The 12,784-nt window shown below is 34.0% G+C and overlaps 1 protein-coding gene across 2 annotated transcripts in view; it reads right to left on the minus strand.

The window, feature by feature from the left end:
- UBE2E2 (ubiquitin conjugating enzyme E2 E2) overlaps positions 1-12,784 on the minus strand; it is a 372,538-nt gene that overhangs the window by 344,616 nt on the left and 15,138 nt on the right. For both annotated transcript variants that reach the window (XM_027586093.1, XM_027586094.2), the window contains exon 3: positions 11,399-11,449. In XM_027586093.1, coding sequence (XP_027441894.1) covers positions 11,399-11,449 — 51 coding nt within the window. The remainder of the gene's footprint in view (positions 1-11,398; positions 11,450-12,784) is intronic.

The following is a 12,784-nucleotide window of genomic DNA, read 5'->3' on the forward strand; positions in this document are numbered from 1 at the left end:
CCTACTCAAGGCGGTTAACTCCCAAGCTCCTACAGTTCTACTTTCCCAGATTCTAGGCCATCTTATCCTGCCATGGCAGGCTCAGATTAATACAAGTCCCCCTGCTGCAGAACCCGTTACTCACTACTTAGCCACCTGAAATCCAAAGACTGCTCCATTTGCCTGCTAACTTGAGCCTAATACTGAAATGTCAATTGCTGAAAACAATAAGCAGTTTTGCCACTCCTCAGAAACTTTGTCCTAGCTTCAGGCAAGGATTATCCTCCAGCACTTGCAGTTGAATCTGTCACCTTCTTTCAGTTCACCACTTGGATGCAGGTCTTGGCGCATTCTGCTCTGATGCATTAGGCCACAGAATTTTGCCCTACCTACAGACATGACAGTCATCTTTTCATACTCCTGGACCAAAGTTTTAAAATGAATGTCTCAATCAGTGGTCATAAATGAAACAGGCAGTCCACATGTATATATAAAGAGCAATGGTAGTTTTTTTAGTGTACTCTGTCATTTGAAATCTTTAAAACTTTGAATTTTCTTTTAATCCTAAGATTTACTAGCTCATAGAATAGTTACATTAGGAAAACACAACCCCAAAAAACCCACAAATTTTCTTCATTAATCCTTTTTCAATTTCTAAGGATGAAAATAATATTTTTTCAGAACCAAAGGAAAGAGGGGGAAACCATGAGGATCCCAGTTTGTTACATAGTTTCACAGTCTTGAAGGTATGTATACTGACCAAATAATTATTCAAGAAATTTGCATTAGACGATTAACTTAATTTTTATTAGAATTTTATCAACAGTAATATTTTTATTTAACCATGTCTGAGAAGTGGTGTTTATGAAACAACATGTAATAATCTGGGACCTACCAAACTAATGGATATTAATTTATGTCCCTAAGCCCCATGCCAGGCTCTTATTTCCTCATGTTCTTCGTATATTGTCCTTTTTGTATAAATTTAAAAGTTATGAGTAAAGAAGAAAATAAAAGCCTCACTTACTAATTTAGATATGGAACTGATAACAAATAGATAAGCTGCTTTAAATATATCAATAAACGGCGTAAATCACACACTACATATTCCAAAAGGACAAAAATGAGAGGGAAAATGAGTCACAATCCATAGGTGAAGAGGATAAAGGTGATAAAAATATACTTCATTTGTCTAGGGTCCAGCAGCTGAGAAATACCATTCTAATACTATTTCACATCTGATACCTGAAAATCCCTCTGAAATAAGCAAACAGATTCATTTTTAATTCCTCCAGAGATGAAGCAGGTATTACCTCCTAAAGTCATCCGTTATTTCTCTGGACAGCTCTGACTGAAGATGAAGCCTTTTTATCAAGAAGAAAATGGATTCCTTCTAATTTAACACAGCAGTGCTAGTTCTACTCCCTATAATCACATAGAATAAAATTAATCTCTCCCCCATTTTATGGCTCTGAAAACAGTTGAAACACAGCTATGGTGGCCCCCTCACTTCTCCAGACAAAACAACTCCAATACCTTTCCAATGGACTTCATAATCATGGATAAAAATTCTCCATTTTCCCTGTTTGCATTAATTATAACTAAATTTTTTGAGCCCATAAGACATATCCATCCTATCAATGAAATAAGCAACACACTGAACTCTCAGATCTGAATGCTAGTCCCAGCTTTCTCGTTAAACTGCACATGGGAAGTGCCACTTTCTCTCTGGGCTTGAGAGTGCCAGACCATACATATGCTTTCCAGTTTCAATATATTATGAATCCATCTAAAAACAGTAATTTGCAATATTGCTTTTATTTTGTTAAAAAGTTAAAAATAAATATTTACCCAGTACTTTGTAATATATTCATAAAGACCTTTTACTTAACTATGGAAACTACATGTGATGATCTAAAAATAGCAGTATTTAAAAATCCTTGACACTTAAAATATAATGGTGGCTGGTGGGAAGAAAGGAGAGAAGGGGGACAAGTACTTATGTGGTATAATTACATAACTACAAGCACAATTTAAAAAGGTCAAAATTTACCTAAAATGGAAATTAAGCATAAATTTAAGCTTGAGAAGTTCTTGTCTTTCTAGATCTGTGGTATGTAATACAATAGTTACTCATCACATATAGCTATCTAAATTTAAATTAAGCAAAATTAGAAGTTCATTTACTAAGTGAGATTAGCCACCTTTCAAGTACTAAACAGCCATATATGGCTAGTAGCCACTGTACTGAACACAGATAGAAAACACTTATATCATAGAAAAAGTTCTACTGGAGCAGTGCTATTCTAGACAGATTCACCTCTATCTATTTTGCAAATGAAAGACCTGCCTAGCAAAGTCTCAAAACAGTTGGCCTCTAAAGTCAGAAACGCCAAAACTGAAATCCTAATTCTGCCACTTACTTACTATGTGACCTTGGACAAGTTACTTAATCTCTCTAAGCCTTTCTTCCCATTTACAAAATACCATCTAAAGCTAATAGATACTAGGTAGTAGATACCTCAAAGTTAGTCATAAAGATGAAAAGAGATAATGCAGGTAAACCATTCCACACACAGCCTCCAACACTGGAAGCATTCAATAGCTGTTAGCTCCCTAGTATAATTATTCACATATGGGTACAATGAACATCAACTAAATGCTAGGATTTGAAATATAGAGACTGAAGAGAGCATTCTCACCCAAGTGGGTAAAATAGATAAAATAGTTGCAACATTTTACAACTCAGGAGAAATGAAAACAGTGCAGTGGGTGTAGAAGTGGAAAGTGCTAGATTCTAGCTGGAGGGAACAGCAGGTGCCAAGGCAGGAACCTTGGCTCTGATGTGCGAGCTATGACTCTCCTTTTGGTCATTTCACATTATTACTAGGCTTCGTCTTCCATACAGGTCAGAGGGGAGAGAGTTTCTACATTCTATGTATTGGAATAGAAAATGAATTCGGGCGGCGCCTGGGAAGCTCAGTCATTAAGTGTCTGCCTTCGGCTCAGGTCATGATCCCAGGGTTCTGGGATCGAACCCCCGCGTTGGGCTCCCTGCTCAGCGGGAAGCCTGCTTCTCCCTCTCCCACTCCCCCTGCTTGCGTCCCCTCTCTTGCTGTCTCTCTCTCTGTCACCCTCTCTGTCAAATAAGTAAGTAAATAAATATCTTATACCTTTAAAGCATCCCAGTAAGTCTCTAAACTATGCAGACGTCCTTAATAAAAAGTTCTAAATGAACAAAAAACAGTCAAAAAACACACTTTGACAACATAAATTTAAAAATCAAAATTTCCATTGTTTTCAAAATAAAATACACCAAAAAAACTATTGTACTTGTTATTTGCAATAACACTTAGTTGATAAAAGATATTTAAGTTGATGAATGTAATAATCACTGTAAAGAAATGCATTGAGTGCACTAAAGAATACAGTTTTCAGGACAACTTAAAAGATAAAACAGCAATGTGAATTAAAATATCATATGTCAGAAAGTAATATGACACTTTCTATCAAAGTGCTTAAGTAATAAATCTGAAATAATAACCAGCTTAAAACTGGGCAAAATAAAATAAGTGATAAAATGTTCTGTTCCTTTTATAAATTATAATATAATCCCAGGGTGATCATTTAACATATGTTTTTTCAGACACATTATTGTACTGCTCTTAAAACAGCAAAGAATTTTTAAAAAGGAAATAAAATATCAAAGACAGCAAGTAATGGGCAGTAAACTCACTCTATCACTCAACATTTTTCTTTATTATGAAATAAACATTTTAAAATCTATAGTTAAAGGCAGGTATTTTAAAAATTAACATTCTGAAATAAGTAAAAAAAAATAAGAAAGTAAAAAACTTTCTGGTGATTTTATGTAGTTATGTCTTCCCCAGCTCAGTCCTGAAGTAAAGGTACATGACAGCTAACAATTACACCTGAAGTAACAGCACCTTAAGGCTCTATGTTGGCTATGCCCCAGGTGAAGTCAGCCTCAAGGTAAAGGCAAAAAGAAAACATACATATATTTTTGGCAGTAAGGAAGAAGAACACCTTTAAAATCATAAAAAGTACAGAAATGAAAACATAAACAAGCTTGAAACTCTTAATGCCAATGGAATATAAGGTAAGACCATGTTTTCTCATTCTGTCACACTGTACACATACTCCAATTCTATGGCTACCCAACCCACAGGTACTATTCCAAACAATTCTTTAGCTGTTCTAACCATTTAATGCATCTGAAATATTAAAGACTTTTGTCTTAATAAAGTCTATGCAAAACCACTCAACACTGCAGCAATGGAGTCAAGAACTCCTAGGAGTAAATAAAAAATATTCCTCAATTATCTGTACTAAAGAAAGGAGAGAGGAATATGAATAATTCAGTATCCTATATAAGACAGGTCCTCAATGTATATCTAAATTTTATCATGTTAATGACTCCCCAAAAGAGGCATTCCAGCCTTCTGCTAACCAATACACACTGACATCACCTTTCAGTTATTCACAGTGTTTATTTATTAATCATCAGCCTCACTCCAAAAAGACTGATGGGGCTTAAAAAATTTATGTAGTATAAAAGTACAAAATGAAGATACACTTCAAAAACAGTTGGGGGGAAAGGGTAAGAAAATAAAATACAATCAGAGTTGAGACTTCTACACAAAACACAGTTAACGACTAAAGTCAAAAAGTAAAGAAGGCTATTAGCTTCTGGGCAACCAAGGTAAAGAGGAAAGCATTATCAATCTTAAGATTTGCAGAAGCCACAGATATTGGCAGTTTCTGCCAAGAGTATCATCATTCCCTTAGTCTTGGTTCTCCAAGCATCTATATGTCTTATCTCTCAATTAGTTATAGCCAATTTTTAGGATTAGGAACTATACCGGGATATCTTATTGTAGCCTACACTTGCCCTAGCACAGACCTAATATTAAGCCCTCAATAAATACTAAAATAAACTGTAGGGGAAGGTGACCTAGAATCAGGCTAACTGGGAAAAACCAATTTGGCATTAAAAGTGCAGACATCTGCAAACACTGAGTTAAGAACTGTCAAATGTAAAGAAATTCTTTACCTGAAAAAGTGCCAGTAATAATAATAACACTAACACTAAGATATGTATACCCACAAACATACACACAAGGGAGAGTGGTAGAAATCACTATACTCAAAAAATTCCTTTTCAAAGTGTTTTGGCAAAAAACTGTCTCATGGAATTCAGGAATACAAATCAAACATAATACAAATGATATTTTGGATTGCCTTGCATGTTGATTTTTTTCTTTCTTTACTGGGCCACAAATGACTAGCCACAAATGTAATTTTAAATGTATTTTTCTATCTAGTCACACATGTAAAATAATAAAGGATGGAAGAGTAGAAAACCTGGATTTATATCCAAATCAACTAGTTGTGCAACTCTGAGCAAGTTACTTAACCGCAGGATTCTCAGAGAGTAATTTACAAGACAAAATGACAATCATATATGAAAATCCTTGAAAAGCTAAAAATGCCATAAAAAATATTACCACAATAACCAAAAAAGGAAAACAATCAGTGGCAATAATTAGATTTTTGTACTGGAGGTTCTTTACAGAGTTCACTCCTATATAAACGCTATCCCCAATTTCTTTTTCAATGCCTTCCCATTCTGTCGTATAGTTTTGAAAAATGTTAACCCACACAAACACATTTCCCTACATACTGTGTCAGATCTGGAAAATACAATTTCCACGACTAAATGGCTCTCATCAACAGTAGGTGAGACAGTGGTTAGATTTATGTCCAGTCATGGCCTCTCCTATACTGGGAACACCTTAGCTAATGAGTGAAGACAATGAAAAATAAATCAGAGAATTTAAAGTTTCTGATTCAAAACTTACTGCAAAGCTATAATCAAGATTCTGTGTCAATAAAAAGAAAAGAAAGACTATATGGTAGTGGCAGGCATAAGTATAGACATACAGATCAATGGAATAAAATTTAGAGCTCAGAAATAAACCTTCACATTTACAATTCATTGATTTTTCAACAAAGATGTCAAGACTATTCAGTGGTGTTTTCAGCAGATGGTGCTGACATAACAGTATCCACACACACAAAAAATGAATGTGGACCTTTACCTCACACCATAAACAAAATGGATCAGGATCAAAATAAAAAAGCTAAAACTAAAAAACCATGAGAAGAAAAATATACATGTACATCTCTGTAGTACTGGATTAGGCAATGGTTTCTTAGAAGTAACACCACACACACAAACAACAAAAAGAAAAAAACAGGTAAATTAGACTACAACAAAATTTAAACTTTCTGCTTCAAAGATCACTATTAAGTAAAAAAAAAAACTACCCACAGATTAGGAGAAAATATTTGCAAATCATATACCTATACAGGACTTGTAACCAAAATAAACAAAGAACACTTACAACTCAGCAATAAAGACAAATAATTCAATTTAAAAATGGGCAAAAGATTTGAATAGTCGTTTCTCCAAAGAAGATATAAAAGTGGCCAAAAAGCATATGAAAAGATGGTCAACATCATCAGTATATTCATTAAGATAATGCAAATCAAAACTACAAAGACATATCACTCCATACCTACTAAGATGGTTATCGTCAAAAAGACAGACAAGAACAACTGCCAAGGTTGTGGAGAAACTGGAACTCTTAAACACTGCTGGTAGGAAGGTAAAATGGTACAGTCACTTTGTAATAAGTCTGGCAGTTCCCCAAAAGGTTAAACGTAGTTACTCTATGACTCAACAATTCTACTCCTAGGTATAAACCCCCAAAAATGAAAACATGTCCACACAAAATCTTGTACACGAATGTTCACAGCGGCATTATTCATAACAGCCAAAAAGTGGAAACAACCCAAATGTGCATCAACTGATGAATGGATAAATAAAATGTAGTATATCCACACAATGGAATATTACTCAGAGACAAAAAGATAAAAATACTGATGCACACTACAACATGGATGAACCTTGAAAACATTATGCTTCATGAAAGAAGCTAGTCATAAAAGACCACATCTTATATGATTCCATTAATACAAAATGTCCAGAACAGGCAATTCCATAAGAGACAGAACAAACTGATACCTAGGGCTTAGAGTTGGGAGAGCTGGGAGGAAATGGGAAGGAGTGACTGTTAAAAGGTTTGATGTATCTTTTTGGGGTGATCAAAATGTTGTAAAATTGATTGTGATGGTTAGACAACTCTGTGAATATAGTTACACAACTCCGTGAATATAGTAAAAGCCACTGAATTTTACGCTTTAAATTACATCTCAATAAAGCCAATTAGTTTTTTTTAAAGTAAAGCAGAGCCTGTGTTCAATGAGTAGATCATTGAAACATAGCAATAAAAAGTGAAAACTGCTCTTATAACTGAACTACATCCTTAGTATTTCCTCCTTATACTTCTCAATTACTAAATCAAAAATCAAAAGCTAAATGAGTCATTTTATCAGTCTATACTTTCAAAAAGTAGTAAGGATCTCTGTCATTTCCATTCTCATGCCGTTAATACAAACCTGGACACAGATCATGACAGAATTTGCATTTAGTTTCCCTACAATACAAAAGAACAAGCTACCCTTTAGATGACAAAAGTTTTAATTTTAATTTGGAGATTTTTCTAGCTAACTCCCAGTTTCCCACTAGCATCAAGGAAAGGGAATTGAACATATCAGCACATTTACAGATTCAAGATCTGTGCTTTTGACAATTTGTGAAGAATCATGATAGTCACAACATACAGTCATTTACAAGGGGCAGCAATTTTACCTATTAGGATTCTGTAAGGATGTAACATGAATCTTCCTGGCTCCATCCAGCTAAGCTGGTGTGCAAGGAACTGAAATAGTGAGCAATTCTAGTCCAGTAACTCCAACTCAGCTGGCAATACGAAAACATTTACGGATCTGAAGAGACCTCAGAACAGAGCCTTTGCAAATGTCATGGGTCAATTATGTTATCCACCATTAAGAGTTGAAACCAAGCAAAATATATTCTACTACTTACAGGAAATATTCTAAATATACAACCAATTTCACCCAAACTATATATAATTTTCTATGCCAATGGCCCTACAGACCCTCTGATTTTATGAATAGAAACTTTTTTCTTAGATGTATCATAAAGTTTTGTTTTTAAACATTAACTTGGGCTGTAATTGGAAAAAACACAAAGATAATTGAATCCAGTTTTTAAAAAAACGTATTATTGCATTTTTACCTTAAAGACAACAGAAGTGAAAATTGAAAGATATATAGGCATGTTTCCCATAAGAAGAAATAATTCAACCTATTATCAAAGTATTTTGTGGATGCTTTAAAAATATTTAGATTAAAAAAAAATTTTAGATTCATTCAAAACGTGAGAGAAAAAATTAAACAATACCACAGCAGTTCCCCTAAAAATGCCTTACATAAACATATCCATCTACACTGAATGATATAATTCAGAAAGACTTTATATTCCCACCATGTCTAAATGACAGACTCACAGAATACTTACACACATCCTAGTTCCTCCCATATAATTCCAAGAATTGCTTAACCGGGCATCACGTAAGAGATGCACCAAAATTCAGAGATGCCATCTTTAACCTGACAAATACACACAACTGGGCTGTACTTGTCTGTTAAGTTTCCAGAAAATAAGGGTAAACCACACTCTAAGTGGAATGTGACACACAACCACCCCCACTGAGACAATAACAGATAAAATGCCTGTTCCAATCTGTCTAAACAGGTAAACCCATAGATGTTCCCTCATACATAATCTTATCTGTGATAGTGAGCTAACAACTACCCAGGCAACCAAAAAGGCAGGATTTAGAGAGGCCTGTGTGCTGGTAAAGGTAATAACAAAGAGAGTACTAGGGGAATGTGATTTTGACTCCCTCTACTAGGCAGATAACTTTAATTTAGTATATTTCTATAAATTAATTCATTAATTTCTATAAATTAAGTCATTAGGACACAGATGAAGGCAGCACAGAACTTTTAAAAATCAACCACAAAAGCACTATTAACTTTTTGCCAAAAATAAGTCAAACAAAAATTACGCTCTAACTTCTCTTTCTGAAGATAGTAACCACATTCCCACTAAAATAAAGATGGGCAGATTTACTATAAACCACAATCAAATATTTGACACCAAACAATCCAAAGGCCACAGTAATCCACTTAACAATCACACTGACATCTATATTAAGTAGCACAAGTACATAGGGCTTGTAGAACTAATCACCACTTCCCAATCAGCCACAACATAGAGGATCCTTCGCTTGCCAAAGGGGAGCACCACATACATGAAGGTGGATATGATCTTTATCTCTGCCTCATCTGGTTCAATCAACTATTCTGGGATCGAGAAAAGGAGCCAAACCCACTGAATCACAAACCTGGCTTCTAAAGCAAACTTGTTAACTACCCAATCTTCATACCATTAAATGAATTTCCTTGCAAATTCCCACAAGCAGGCAAATTAACCAAAGTAGGTATCTTTCTACAATGTTATATATCAATTATATCTCAATAAAACTGGGGGAAAAAACCAACAAAGTAGGTATCTTTCCTAAAACTTACCAAAGGGCTTATTATGTGTCACATCCACGTTTTAAAACGCTTCATTTATAAAGAGTTTACATGACCAGTAATGATACCATTAACTGTGGCTTAATGAAAAAGTAAAACTCCAAATTTCAGACATTATAAACTTTTCTTTTTAACTTTAAATAGAATTGGTTTAATTATTTTAGTTTATTTAAATAATTGCCATTATGTAATTCCTTTCCTCACACTTGTTTTCACGCATGTTTATAACACACTGGTTTAATCAAGCTAAATTATCTGTAGTAAGTCAAAACTAAATTAGACTAATGTATTAGAAAATAATACATCTTATAACAAAGTTGCAGTCTAACCATCACATAATATTGTACATGGATTTCATTTATTAAAAATGAGCCTTAAACAAGCTCATTAAAACAAAGTAGTTCATTTTGCCGGTAATTTGTTGTCAAAATTTAAGCAAATAAGTATATAAACTAAATTCATATATTTATCAATTTAGTTGTAAAAAGATTATAAAAATAATATACGTGGTAAAACTATTTTTTTAAAAGATTCAAACCATTCAAATGAATACTGTCATAAGAAACGAGATTTTAGGTTTCATTCAAACTGGAGTTTTTCCAAAATCAATCCATTTCCAAGAATTGGCAACCAAAGCGACCAATGATTTAACATCTGAAAAAGTCTTTGATGTAACAGTCTTTTAAGTGTGACAAAAAGTATTACTGTTAAACAGTTTTACTTAACAAAGAAATATTTGTTGTATTTGAATAAAAGATTCTTTGATTATTATTGCAAGGGTATATACTGTATATGACTCTCATGTAAAGAACATTAGATTTACCACAAACATAAAAAGCCTTATTAGAACTTTTCCTACACAAAACAGTTTTCAACTTGCCAAGTATCAAATAGCCATGTGCAAAATTCTCACTTTCATTAATATGTAGAGTTGCTACCTTTGCTTTCACATAAAAATAAGATCAGTAAAATCAGAAATCATACCAAACAATAAATTCTACCTTCATTCAATATTAGCAACATATTCCTGTAATCTGCCCTCTCACCTTCAATCCACAAGACTACCAATTTAAACTATGAAAACTCCATGATGGCCGGGTTCCAACACTGACCTCATATCAAAACAGAAAGAAATGTTTTATATTAGACCAACAGCCAATCTTCCAACTATTGCATCAGACCCAAGATCTAGTATAAGGTAGGAGGTCATTTTTCTCCTCTTCCTCTATCTACCTGTATATCATTAATCATTTCCAGGCAAGCACTATTACTTCTTATAAATAAACTGACCAGAAAATTGAAGAATGCGGTCATAAAGGAGAGAGTTTTAAATTTAACATCACTGCCTCAAATCACCCATTCTTACTTAGCTACAGCCAAGAAATAATGTAAACCATGAAAAAAGAGTTTAATGTTCCAGTACTTTTAAAAATCAATTTCCAACAAAGTAACAAGTGAATTATCAAATAGCAAATATTTTAGCCACACTATTATTCTATCATTAAAGAAATCATTTAAGGCCCCAACACCTATTCCACTGAAAGATAATTGTATTTGTTACTCTATAATTTCATTATCTTATTGTTATTGCATTACTCTGTTTGGCAACCCCACTATACCTCTACAAACAGACTTGATAAGTATTCCATTTCTGCACAGAAACAATAACCGTCCTCCACAGTCATTTAAATTCAAACTACAATGATATTTTACTAATCAAATTACAACAGTTGTACATCAGACCAACGGTTCAATTATACCTTGTGCAAAAGATACAAATAAATAAAAATCCGTAAGTACTTACCTACAGTTGGGAGGAGGGTCCAACGTAATCTCTGCAAGTTCCTTCTGAATTCTTTAAAATAAAGACAAAGTTATGTTAAAATGTCTTCACTGTCTTAGTAGTCCACTAAAATGTTATACTTTTACACAAATATTTCCCATTTATATTTTTTTTGAAATACTAACACTATATAAATCATCATATATTATAATAACCAAGCCATAACTTCTGCCTTGATTTTGGCAATGCACCTACAAAGGGTAAAAAGATTGCCCATTATCAGTACATGCAGCCTGTAGAAAAACACTAAAAACTTCATCTAACCAGGACACCTGGGTGGCTCAGTCAGTTAACAGTCGAACTCTTGGCTCAAGTCATGATCCCAGGGTTGTGAGCTCAAGCCCCATGCCCAGCTCTGTGCTCAGCAGGGAGTCTGCTTCTCTCTCTCTCCCTCTGCCCCTCTGCCCCTCTGCACCGCTCGCCCACATTTTCTCTCTCTCTCTCTCTCAAACAAATAAATCTTTAAAAAAAAAAAAAATTTCTCTGAACCACTGATAATAACCAAAATTTCTAATGTAAATTAGATACCTTTGTCACATTATTTATGGATCATTCCAACTTCTGATTTGCACTAGAACACCTCCACATAAGACAGAAAGATGATTATTAAGTTGAATCCAAGCATTCTGAGTGATCCAATCAACTGGTAAAGAAAGAATTATCAGGATCTCATTCCAACACCTGAAACTGCTATCCAAATATACATGGTATTCCTCCCTGATGCCTCTAGGTTGGAGCAGATTGAGACTTTCCAATCTGACACTATTCCTTTTGCAAGAACTATCCTAATAATATGGGGATAATCATCTTAATGTCATTGCATTGCAAAAAGAACTTTTTTAAAAATCTGCTTTTGTCCTGTTTTTTTTTTTACTTTGACTTTTAACTGCACCCAACCCCTTATATACATATACAAAGGCTAACAGTGCTACATTGTTTGAGACTAAGCAATCTCTTAACTATCATTCATGCATTATTAAACATAGGCTTTGTTAAAGCAAATACAAAAAAAATTCTCAAAACCACTTCTTCTCCTTTGCTTTTTAAATATGAGGATTTGCTAACTGGATACCTGCTATCTGGTAATTACTGTGACGGTAAATGGATGACAGGTAACTAAAGTACCTTAAAAAATAAGAATCTGAACAAAAACATTTACTCTCAAAGAATTTCATTTCACATCTTTTTCAATACAACAAACAAAAATACAGAAACAGCATGACTCCTCCAAGAGGATTGGCTTCAAATTCCTAAAGGAACTGCATGCTACTAACATAATTTTCACTTTTCTAAGCCATGTGATTCAAGGTTGGGGAGGCATTACAAAGCTGAGCAAGACTAATAAAT

Source organism: Zalophus californianus, chromosome 1, assembly GCF_009762305.2.
Source record: "Zalophus californianus isolate mZalCal1 chromosome 1, mZalCal1.pri.v2, whole genome shotgun sequence".
Classification (NCBI taxonomy): Eukaryota; Metazoa; Chordata; class Mammalia; order Carnivora; family Otariidae; genus Zalophus; species Zalophus californianus.